Here is a 12,685-nt window from a genome sequence, read left to right on the forward strand (position 1 = left end):
AATGTAGAAAGATAAGCAAAAATAAAAACTAAAAATCATTGTTATTTTCTTTAAAAACTGAGATTATACATGTTGTTTTGTAACCTGTTTCTTTTCTATGCTTACCGTAACTTTATCATGAACATTTTCCCATATCCCCTTGTTATAAGCATTTTAAATAATCACATAGTATTCCATTTTATGGATGTTATAGTTTCTTCAATAATTTTTTTGTTATTGATCATTTAGGGTGTTTCCCATTTTTTCACTTTATAAATAACATACTAATGAACATTTTGTTAACTCTAGTTTTATTTACATCTGAAATCCAAACTTCATCTAGGATCCTCCATATCCCTTAATATTGGGTGGAATTACCTAGAACCTTCCCACGCCCTGCCCACCACCCAGCCCAATACACTGTCCTCAACTGCTCAGCCTGCAAGGCTCCATGATTTCGGCCAGCCCAGCAGTGGGGCTGTGACCTGTGTTCTCTCAGCCCCTCTACCTCTTGGGCTCTGGCTTTTTTGTGTTCTTTTACTCTCAAACCAACCATAGGAGCCTCGTCGTCAAGTTACATATCAAAACTTACACAGGCCTTCGTAAGTAAACAACAGTTTAGCAACTTCTAAATTTTGTACTTTTCCATATCCTTGAGGTCTCAATCTCTACCTCAAGCCACTTATCAAAGTACAGTCCTGTGTCCCTTAACGACGGGGACTCGTTCTAAGAAATGCATTATTAGGCAATTTCGTCATTGTGCAAACATCTTAGAGTGTACTTACACAAACCTGGATGGTATAGCTTACTACACACCTAGGCAATGTGGTACCAATCTGAAGGGACTACCGTTGTGTATGCTGTTCGTCCTTGACTGTACTTACCAATAAAGATCATTCTCCCCCCAAAAGGAATTCCAGGATTTGCTATTAATGTAAAAATTATTCTCCTATGTTTTCACCCACCCGTGGTTTATATGTGTCCTTAGATTAAATTCTCAGGCAGAATGGTATTACTGAGTGAAAGAGTATATAAAATTCCTTCCCATAGCACAACCAGAGGCACTCACAACTAGAATATACACCTATGTACTGGGGGGCTTTGGGGAGAAGAAGAAAAAAAAGAGAAAGAAATTCCTTCCCCCTGAAACCTAGCATCTTTCTTCAACTGTCTGTTTCACCCCATTGGTTGCTTTTCTTGCTCTGGGCCTCTAACCCCTCACGTAGACTCATGATTGGTGTCTCTGTCTTCTGTCTCTCAGTGGCTTGCCAGTGCTTCATTGGTGTTTCTAAGGCTCCACTCCACTGGGCATTCCCTGGCTCCAGTTCCTGGTTCCTGTTAGAACCTGGCCTGCTAATTCAGTTGGACTGCTTATTCCCTGAGGTCACCTCCTGCCTCCTATCTCTGAGCCTCTGTCACTCCCATCCTGGTCTTCAAGACCCAAGTTCAGTCCACTTCTTCCATGAAGCATTTCATGTTTTCTTCCATGTCTTCCAAATTAGATCTAATCTTCCTCTTTTGAACGAGGTTATGGCCCTAAGCATGGCCTTATAATAATCTGTGGCCTTGTTTCTCCTTCCCTTTCTCAATAAAAGCAGCAGCTATGCTGTGTTCCTCTTTGTAGGATCCAAGGACTATGTTCAGCATCTTGCTACTGGTATCACATGATAAATCCCTGTTGCATCACGTTTAGATCCTCCATAGAGCCTCACATGGAGCTAAGCATGCAGCAGAAGCTTGAAAAAAAGGAAAACAGTGGAGTCCCTGAGCTTGCTTTCTGCTCGCAGTTCTTGCTCCTGATCTTCCATCATAATGTGGGGGGCTGGCTGATAAAACACTCACTAAGCGTTTAAATGTGTTCTTTGCTGTGTGTAGTTGTTTCCTCTTGTAATTACCTAAGCTCATATAATAGGTACATATGGTTAGACTGAACCAAGTAGCATGTTTTTTGAAAAAATTACATTCTTAGAAAACTTGCCTTATGTGTCTGTAGTTAGAAAGATAGGATATGTTAGATACGTCTTTTGCCGCTTCAGCATGCTAGTTGCTTCCCTTTTCTTACTTTCTGTGTTTGCTTATTTGAATTATATAGCACATGCCTTTGACACACATTCTTATATTTTTAGGGTTGGCAATATACTATTTTCTGTTGAAACACAAACTACAGAAGAAAGAACACAATTATATCATGCTGAAATAGATGCACTTTATAAAGATCTAACAGCAAAAGGAAAAGTACTGATTCTTTCATCAGAATTTGGGGTAGGTTTTTTTGTTTGTTTACATTTTATCCATGCTTCCTATGATTCTTTTGTAAACTTTTTAAAGCCTCTACCCTTTCATTGGGATTATACATCTTATGGTTGAAATCAGCTTTAATTGATGACCTATAAATATATCTTTTTTAATATTCTTATGGAAACAATTCTCATATTTAATAACTACAGTAATTGGAGAGTGATAAATTTACTAGTTACTATATTATATTATCATAAGTTTGGGCTTTGTTAAGATGTAAATGAAAAAGTTGGTCCATAATGAACGTGGCCTATGCTGCACTTAGTGGCCCTGTCCTGGTCTGTGACCTCTTCCCTCCAGTGCCCATCCCAACTCGAGGGGGTGCTCCTTGGAGGCAGGATCTGGGATGTCACCTTCATGGCTGCAGCTACCACTGTGCCAAGAATATGGGGACACTCCATTCAGATTCCGGAGTGGGTGCCCATGGCCCCTGGGAAGTCACTTTATTTCTCTTGTGTTTAATCAGCTCATACCTATAATTAAGCATCTAAGTTTTTATGCATAATTAAGCATATTTCTCAACTAAATCTCAGTGCAGAATGGGGGCTTATCAGAATCTGGGGGTAGGGAGACATGTGCTTTGAGAAAGTATATTCGGTATTAATAAGTGCTTTGTTTTATTTTAATCTCAATGTATATTTTGACATTTCAAAGACCATTAAAAGAGACAGAGATAGGTGAAGGGGATTAAGAGGTACACACATCCTGTTATAAAATAAGTAAATCATGGGGATGTAATATACAGCATAGGGAATGTAGTCAATAATATTGTAATAACTTTGTATGGTGACAGATGACTAGACTTACGGTGATCATTTCATAATGTATATAGATATTGACTGACTGATGTACACCTGAAACTAATAGGCTATTGTATGTCAGTTACATTTCAATAAAAAAAGACTGGGATTTTTATATTTATCAGGAAAGGTTGCAGTTTTAAAAACGGTTGGGAAAGTATTGCTCTAAATTGAACTGTATGTATACCCTTTCAGTAGAAAAAATGATACAAAAGTATATAAAATATTCAAGAATATGAAAAGGAGGTTCTTGTAGGAAAGGAATGAAATAGTCCTTTTCCTGAGTAAATGATTCTTATGTGTCTTGTCACCTAATAAACAACTAGTTTATAGTCTAGTATTTAAGTTCATGAGCATACGTCTTTTTTTTTTAGGAGGCTGATGCTGTTTGCAATTTAATCTTATCCTTAGTTTATTACTTTTATAATTTAATGCCACTCTCTCGAGGATCCAGGTGAGTGATAGAATTTAAAAGTTTTTACGTTGAAAAAACGTGTTCTTTTTTGCTCATACTTCCTGTTGTGGGTGTGGGTACAAAAGTACCCCAAGCAATGGCAAGAAGCCCCCTTTTGTTTTTTTCAAAATCCACCCAAAAATTATTTCCTTGATCTACCACATCATCAAAAGAATTAGGAGAGAGAGTTCAAATATAGTGTGCTTAAGTTTTAAGGTTAGGGATCCATTCATTCAACAGGAATGTACTGAGGGCTGACTCTGCACGTGCCGTGTGCTCACTGTATTTTAATTTCGATGTTTGCCCAGACTGTTACCCTGCCTTCTCCCGTCTGTCCCAATTTTTGGCCATTAATTGACCTTTAACCCTAATGTGTTATGCTTTTGAGTGACCAACCATTCCACACTATTTTTATTATTGTGAATAAATCCTTGCTCCTTATGAAGCCATCAGGAGTTTTTTTAGGTGTCATTAAAACAAGGGATGTGTCTGTAGCGTTTTCTTTTTATTCTCTTTTACCCAGTACTGTGGGCAGTAAATCATGTACATGGCAAATGCTATTGCTAGCACATATTTGAATTTAAGATGTTGTGGCTAAAATATATACTAGAATGTCTTTATCTTTAATTAATACTTTGAAAGTAAAACTCTCCTAAGTGTGGTAGTAAATTTTGTTATAATGTTAAAAAGGCATTGAAACAAAATAGAAACATAAACGTCATATCAGCATAATTACTATTAGCTGTGTCGGCTGAATATATGACCTGCAGGAGACCTGCACACACCACCTCTTGTCACCCACTCTACAGGCACTGTGCCGACACCCAGCATTATTGTTGTCCTCACAGCGGCTCTCTTGGCTCACGTGCGACATATGAAGTACCGCTCCTGTCATCCTCGACTCTTGCTCTCAGTCCCTAAATGCTGTTGATTCTGCCTCCTACCCCTCTGTTCTCTTCCTGATGCTCACAGCTACTGCCATAGTTTAGACCTTTGTCATCTCCTGCCATAACCTTTCTAACTGTTCTCTCACACCCAGGCTTTTCTCCTTCCCCTCCCTGTGCCCCACAGTTCTTTATACCCATTGGCTCCCAATACCTATTGGCTCAAATGCAGACTTGGTGGCAGCAGGCATGGTGCCAGTCCCCATTCTGCCCTGGCTTACTTTGGCCTCGTCACCTCTCTCCTTCAACTGCCCTTTGGAACCTCTCGAAGGTCTGTGGAGCTTCTTGAGGCTCCTCCGGTTGGCTCTCTCCACTACACCTCCCTGCCTTTCCTCACACCTTCATGTTTGCTCATGTGCTTTTCCCTCCATGCCAGCCCATTTCCCTTCTCACCCTGGGCCCTGGAAGATGCAGTGCACCTGCCCGTGGCCTCTGTGAGGTCTTTTCTGGTAGGCGACCCCTGTGATTGACTCACTTTCCTTGGTGTCCACTCATTGCACTTGGAAGCATTCTCTGCCAGCACTCGTGGTCTCTGTCTCCCTGGCCAGGCTGCCTGTTCTCAGAAGCAGGAGCCTCATCTAGTTATTTGTCCTGGGGTACCTTGAAAAGGGGCACACAGTTGGTGTGTACTAAATATGTCAGAATCAAGAGTGAGTCTGTTGTATGCCAGGAAGGAAATTTATCTAACATTGATTTTCAAACCAGTCTATTAGTACATTCTGAGAGTGTGTTCTGGTTTTATTCTTTGGGGACCAAAGTTTTTAATGCATAAAAAAATAAGATTAATATGTTTATATTTACAAAGTATATTGTATTTATGCATTTATGTATTTATGTATCATGAAGTTGTTAAAAATAAGCAAGCACATTTTCTACTCATTATTTCACAAGAATATAAAAACCAAGTGGGAAGAAAACTTCTAACAAAAACACTTTTTTTCCTCAGAAAAAGAATATTCTTGGTCACATTTACCCTTAAATTAGTAAATCAGTAAATATTTTTATTAGTAGTAAATATTTTTTAAAATAAATGAAGGCGCTGGCCCTGTGGCCAAGTGGTTGGGTTCGCCTGCTCTGTTTCTGTGGCCCAGGGTTTTACCAGTTTGGATCCTGGGCGCAGACCTAGCACCGCTCATCAGGCCATGTGGAGGTGGTGCCCCACACAGCAGAGCCAGAAGGACCTACAAGTAGAATGTACAACTATGTACTGGGGGCTTTGGGGAGAAGAATAAGAAGAAAAAAAAAGATTGGCAACAGATGTTAGCTCAGGTGCCAATCTTTAAAAAAAAAAAACCAGATGAAAGTCTTCTTATGTTTAATGTCTCAAGAATTCTTAAAAGAAAGAAAATTTCATCTTTTCTGATGGAAAATCCATGGTAAGCTTTAACATGATAATTGTGTGTACACTAGGACTGACTGGTAATTGTTCTTTATTTGAACAGTGTAATAGCTTACTCAGTGATCGTGGGAGCACTGATGGCAAGTGGAAAAGAAGTTGCAGGGAAAATTCCCAAAGGGAAGGTATGTTGGAGCTGGAAGGGATAATGGCTGATTGTGTGTTTAAAGCCCAATCTGTGGATTTTGGGGATAAGATACCTGAGCTAAACAGATCCCAAAGTGGGCCTTTCTCCTCCATATTTAATCACATTTCTAAATTTCTTTCTTTTTCAGTTAGTTGACTTTGAAGCTATGACAGCTCCTGGTTCAGAGGCCTTTAGCAAAATAGCTAAAAGCTGGATGAACTTGAAAAGGTAACTACTTGATGGGGGTTAACAAAAGGATATTTCAACTAAAGAGGGAGAAAAAGGGACTTCCTGTTACTTTTGGAGCTCTATGAGACTGGAATTGCACTCATTTTAATGAGTTATTATTATACAATATATGTAATCCACTTTTTCAAGGTTAAAATGTTTTGCTGTCATATAAGACCCCTTAAAGGCTGACTGTCTGGGTAAAAATGAATAATTAACAGAAAATAAGGAAACTAGTTTGTGAAAGAAAAGTTATGGATGTTTTATTTACATAATCAGATATTCATTTCTCTTGGCTAATTTACCCTTTATCCCAAACTCTTAGGTTCAGTATTCAGGAGTGAATTTGAAAGCTCTGAGCTAAATCCATTTCAGACCTCTTCTGAGTGGTATAGCACTTTGCCTATTCAGCTGCATTTTTACTGCACTCCAGACTTTGAGAAAATGGTACTTGTTTGTAATTTAGATGAGGAATCTCTGTGAGTCAGTGAACACTAGCCAGAAATTATCCCTGATGGTTACCCTGTGAGGAGTCCAGTAGACTCTGATCTTTCCTGGCTCTTGTTTCCAGAAGTGGCAGAGGAGTGTGTAACTTTGGGATGAAGTTAAACTCACAGATGCTCTAATAGTTAATAAAGAATAAACAAATCTCACTATTTGACCTTATTTTATTCTTGCTCCTTTTCTATATTTTTTACATAATGACCACCTTCAGTTTTGCCTTTCACATCTATTTGACATAGCAACCACTCTAAAAGTTGCTGGGTAATTTGTGCTCCATTTAAAATGGAGGAATTCATATCTGTAGGACACTCTTGTTCAATTTGTAAGTATTCCATTACCTTAGCAATGAAAACTTGTAACAGTTACACCTTGTTCTAGTGTTTTCTTGTTCCAGGTGTACTAGTTTGCACATATTTTAGTAATATAAGGTCAAAAGCTCTTGCTTCTGTTTCTTACAATACTTTTACAGTTTTAGTCTTTCAACGATTCTTTAAGGAAGGTGTAACAGCACTGCCTTGCATTGTGCAGGTTCCCTTTCACAATGTACTTTGACATACATTCTTTCATTCCATGCTCACGGTAACTCCGTGAGTTAAGAATACTGTCCCTATTGCTACAGATAAGGAATGTGGGGCTTAGAGAAATGACTAAAGCTAATCAGGAGTGAGGCTGGACCTGAAACCTGTATTTTGTGATCCCACATCCAAATGCGCCCCAACAGGACACGTGTGCATAACAGTCACGTGTAAATTAGAGTTCAGTCTTCTTTCCCAAAGACTCTGGTTGAACTTCCAAGCAGCTCGTAGTGAGCCTGCTGATATCCTAGTCCATTGCTGAAGAAGGATTGTCCTGTTCACAGCTCTTTCCTGCTTTCCTAATATTGTCTGACCTTGCACATAAGGGGTGTTGGAAAATGAATATTATAATAGGAAAAAATACAACAAGCTCTGCCTTTTTTGTAAAATTGTGTTAATTTTCACACCCCTTCTTTGTGTTTTTCTTTTTCAGTATTTCACCCTCTTATAAGACTCTTCCATCGGTATCAGAGACGTTCCCGACGTTAAGATCCATGATCGAGGTGCTAAACACTGACTCCTCTCCACGTTGTCTTAAGAAACTGTAGCTACACCGTGGTATTTATACAAGGAAAGGGCCGGACCTCTTACTTCTTAAGTTATTTTTTAAAACATGGAATTATAATGAAACTAGGTCCTTTATTACTTTTGATACCAATTTTTGATAGGAATTGAATACTTGAAATCATTTTCTTTACTTCTCTGAACCATAACAAAAATCATGAAAGAGGGGGGAAAAAGCTGTGTGTCTGGGAGGGAAAGTGTATGTATTAGCCAGTGGCCTATTGGTTTCCACTTAAAAATTCATACAACTCCTTCAAAGTTTACTTCAAAAACCAAACATTATTATTAAAAGGAGCAAAACCAATAACAAAACAGAAGTGTTTTCATTCCTCTAAAGATTTGGATATTTTTGAAAGACTTCTTTTTTATGTGCATTGATAGGCTGTCTTGTTTTCAACTCACATAATCTTCATGTGTGGGTTCTCTGCTTTATTTGAACTCTGGAAGCTTCCTGGGCCGTCAACATGCGCCACAGAGCTCACAGCCGGAACACTTATTTTGACAGTATTTGCCAGTGACATAAACACTGAATTACTGAACCATAGTTTTTTTTTTCTCTCTTTGTTGGAAAAAATAAACAGTGGTGGTTTCTCTAAATCACCAGTTTTTGACACTGGATTATGTATGTTTTTATTTTGTGAACTACTTTCTCTTTCAGGTCTAAGAACATTCAGAAAATAACTGATTTTTTTTCGGACAGGGTAAATGACAATGAATAAAATGCCTTCATTAAATTATTGCCGTTTCCAAATCATTTTCATTTTCCTTTGATTTTTGTTGAAGAGTTAAACTATTCACTGCTTTGGTATTTAGTTTTTGTCTGGAAACCTTGCATGAGAGGAGCACAGCGATGGCCCCAGGATTTAATGACGCTGGATGTTAGGGTTATCTGCAGGTCTTGGAGAATGCGGCTGCTCAGACAGGTGCTGTTCTGGGTACTGACGTGGGGTTCAAAAGAGCCACAGAGATGTGGCTCACGTTCTCATCTCATCTAGTAACCACCGCAGGAGAAGAGGATGAGGATAGAAGTTGTAAGGCCCACCACCTCATTTTACAAACAGATTTCACATCCACAGATCAGTTTTCCCCTGAGACTAAGGCTGTGCTCACAAAAGACAGGCCTCTTCATTTTCATTTTACAGGCGAGGGAACTGAGGCTCTGGGAGGTTAATGACTCTCCAGGGTCACCGAGCTGATGAAGCCGGGGTACTGGGATTCCACCAGTCCTCTCTGCCCTGCCCCACCACAGTCTTAGGGAACCAGATTCAGTTCCCAGGCTCTTCTCAAGACTCAGAGAATGCTTAACACCGTGCCAATCAAAACCTCCATCTGTCTCTTACATTTCTTTGCATTCTCAGTGTCATGCTGTTTTGACCAAACTGGTACACCTGAAAAAATTTTCAAAACCACAAAGGAGCTACAACAAGATACGCTCTTCAGGATTGCAAAGCAAGTTGGGAATTGCAGAGATGAAACAAAGGAGAAATGAATAGGTTTTTAAAGTTTTCCCTCTTTTTGCTTATTATCCCAAAGTCAAAATTCTTCCATTTTATCAAGGACTTTTGTTCATCACCAACTCTCAAAGATTTTAAATTGTGAGGTACCCATTTTTCATTTAGGGAAATGGTCCAAATAAATTAGCTGACTTTCTGAAATATGATAGGATATGTCTAAACCCCAGAATTAGAATATATTTTTCTTGAAATTTAGTTTACCAAATTCTAAATTACTATGTTTCAGTGTTTATTTAAATAGGCCAGTTTCTACTCATGTGAGTAAAATAATTATCATATCATTAGAAATACTGAAATGCTAAATTCTGTGATTGCAAGATGTTCTGGGGAAACATTGCTTCTGCCTCAAGTCCCAAAATACTCAGGCCAAGTTGCTGTGGTCTGAACAAAATATTACGAGCAGTTTTGTTTGGTGGCTGAGAAGGTGGTACTTGCTGGTGTCCCAGTGCCCATCTTTGAGGCCTCCTGTCTCAAGAAGGCATGAAGATTTGGAATGCATTTTTATATTATGATATTTCAAGTTCTCTCATCACATCTGTTAAGTTGAAAAAATCACACCTAAAAAATCAACCAGAGTTCCATCATACAAGTTGTCCTCTGTTAAAGTTTTTTTTTAAAAACGTAAGTTTCTTTCTTAAAAATTAGAAATTAGTTTTTCTTTTTTTGTGTGTGAGGAAGCTTGACCCTGAGCTAACATCTGTGCCCATCTTCCTCTATTTTGTACATGGGATACTGCCATAACACGACAGCATGGCTTGATGAGTGGTGCTAGGTCTGCGCCCAGGATCTGAACCTGTGAACCTGGGCCACCAAAGCAGACCGCATGAACTTAACCACTATGCCACCAGGCTGGCCCCAGCGTTAGTTTCACTTTTATCCTTAAAATTTCACATTGAAACCTTTTGATCATCCTGAGGAAACAACTACTGTTTGTTTTGTCTCTGTTTGGTTTTTTTGTTAGCTACCCTTATCCTTTTGATTTCATGCCATAAAAATCAGGACTCTCCTGATGGGTCTGTGATGCTCTAAGCCTGTCCCCTTCCAACTCTGTGATGAAGACCTGGAAACACTGTGTTGGAGGTGTGTCTCTTCCCCAGGTCAGATGGGAGTGTGAGAGGCCATGTTCCCAGTGCTTTGCAGGTTGGTCTAGTTATGTATGTGCATTTGGGGTCTCTTACACTGCAGCTATTACCATTAGAAATCCTTTAGACAACTCATTTTCCTACTAGTTGTCAGTCTTAGGACCCCTTTGCTCCCTAGAAAAGCTGAAATACATGTTAGAGGGGCTCATGGATTAGCCCAGAAATGTCATCCAGGATCTCACTCTATCTGTCATGGCTCAACACAGTCCGTTAGCAAGGCCGCTCTTCCCTCCCTCCTACAAAACACCATCCCGCATCTCTCCACTTCTCCTCAGCTCCATTGCTACCTACCCAGTCCATTATAATCTCTCTTAGACCACTTCCGTAGTCTCTGACGTGTCTTCCTGATGCCACTGTGCTTGAACCCTTCACAGCTTCTCACTGCCCTGAAATAAAACCCAGTCTCCTACCACAGCCCACCTGGCGTGGCCTCTCTCTGTTTCTCCAAGCTCACCTCTTACTACTCTTCCTCTCACCCACACACTCTAGCCACACTCCTTCTTTTGTACCATCAACTCACCAAGGCTTTGCCTTCCACAGGAGGCTTACTAAGGTTAACTCAGTGCTGTCCAATAGAACTTTCTATGATGATGGGAATGTTCCGTATCTGCCTTGTCCAGTACAGTCGCCACCAGCCACATGTAGCTACTGAGCACTTGAAGTGGGGCTAAGTGTGACTGAGGAATTGAGTTTTTAATTGTTTTAATTAATTTAAATTTAGATAGCACATGTAGCTAGTGGCTATTATACGGGATAGCACAGCCTAGAGAGTTCCTAATTAGACTTTAGAATAAGTTTTTCCACAGAAATAATCCCAAGTGATGTTCTCTGATGGTAATTAATATTACGAGCTTGATGTTACAGACTTGTCTGAGTTGCTAAACTCTCTGTTTGTAAAATTGCTCCTATGATCCAGATGTTCAAACTTTCAAAAGACTAACTTAAAAAGATCCTCTAGATAAAACTTCTTAGTAAGCTAGGAATTTTATATGGAACTTTTTTGATGTAGAAATTATGTGACCAGGAAACGCTCCAATATTTACCTTAATTTGGAATTAAGGAAGTAAGATTAATATGAATCAGAGCAGAGATCAGCAAAGTCACCTAAAGAAACCCAGTGTGTCCCAGACCAGCCTGATTTGGCTGTGTTCATGAACATATCTTAAGATGTCCGTGATGGAGCTAGTAATTCCTTGCCCCGAAGTCTGTTCCTTCCCCGACTTTTCCCTGTTTCATAAATGGCACCCTCCCACCCAGCAGCTCCAGCCAGAAACTCAGGTGCCTTCTCGAGTCTGCACTGGCCCTTTCCTAGTTTCCAGATCACCACCACCCTGTTCATCATCACCTCTGGTCCAGTTTACCTTTAAAAATATCCCAGATGTGTTCATGTCTAGCCATCATTACTGTCACCCCAAAGCCCAAGCTACTAACATTTAAATTAATTAAAATTAAATGAAAGTAAACGCTTGTTTCTCAGTTGCACCTGCCCCACTTCAAGTGCTCAGTAACCACCTGTGGCTGGTGGCTACTGTACAGACAAGGCAGATACAGAACATCGCCATCATTGCAGAAAGTTCTGTTGGAAAGAACTACTACCCTGCAAATAGAGACAGCTGCTTCCACACTTCCGTGTCAGACAGAAACGAGAGTGGGAGTCCTGTGCTTTTAAGCAAGAGTTCAGATTTTGAGAGGTTTAGGGTAAAAATCACAGAGGTCAGTGGCCGCACAGGGAGACAAATGGGAGAGAGGAAAAAGAAAAGCTCCAGCACCAGCTTGAAAAGTTGCCATCTATTACCGATTCAGGGGGTCTGGGGTTAGGCCTGGGATCCGCGTTTTTACCGGTACCCAGGTGATTCACACACAGGTGGTCTAGGAACCATACCCAAGAAACGTCAAACTAGGATATGAATCTACCTCGCAGCCCTGGGATTTTGTTTTTTCCCTGACTGCATTGTAAAACCAAGTATGTTCTTGAAGAATAATATAACTGTGAGTAGAATCATAGTTCTTTTGTTCTTCAAGCTGTGTTCCCATAAATATAGTCACTTTAGTTACAATTTGCAAGCCTATATTTTACCAGTTATAATAATCTACAAAAGTTGGGTATGCAAATATATGTGAAACAATGTTTCTGCGTGATTGATACAATTTAGGTTACAA

At 39.7% G+C, this 12,685-nt stretch overlaps 1 protein-coding gene across 17 annotated transcripts in view; it reads left to right on the forward strand.

Annotated features, from left to right (window-relative positions):
* TTC13 (tetratricopeptide repeat domain 13) overlaps positions 1 to 8,606 on the forward strand; it is a 79,546-nt gene extending 70,940 nt beyond the window's left edge. For 14 of the 17 annotated variants that reach the window (XM_014865680.3, XM_070492891.1, XM_070492897.1 and 11 more), the window contains 5 exons: positions 2,106 to 2,241; positions 3,452 to 3,531; positions 5,918 to 5,996; positions 6,147 to 6,226; positions 7,739 to 8,606. In XM_014865680.3, the coding sequence (XP_014721166.3) occupies positions 2,106 to 2,241; positions 3,452 to 3,531; positions 5,918 to 5,996; positions 6,147 to 6,226; positions 7,739 to 7,853 (490 nt within the window). In that variant the 3' untranslated portion in view covers positions 7,854 to 8,606. The remainder of the gene's footprint in view (positions 1 to 2,105; positions 2,242 to 3,451; positions 3,532 to 5,917; positions 5,997 to 6,146; positions 6,227 to 7,738) is intronic. The other 3 variants (XR_011496444.1, XR_011496445.1, XR_011496447.1) reach the window with 1 other exon arrangement.
* The last annotated feature ends 4,079 nt before the right edge of the window (positions 8,607 to 12,685 follow it).

The sequence above is a fragment of the Equus asinus genome, chromosome 2 (assembly GCF_041296235.1).
Source record: "Equus asinus isolate D_3611 breed Donkey chromosome 2, EquAss-T2T_v2, whole genome shotgun sequence".
Lineage (NCBI taxonomy): Eukaryota > Metazoa > Chordata > Mammalia > Perissodactyla > Equidae > Equus > Equus asinus.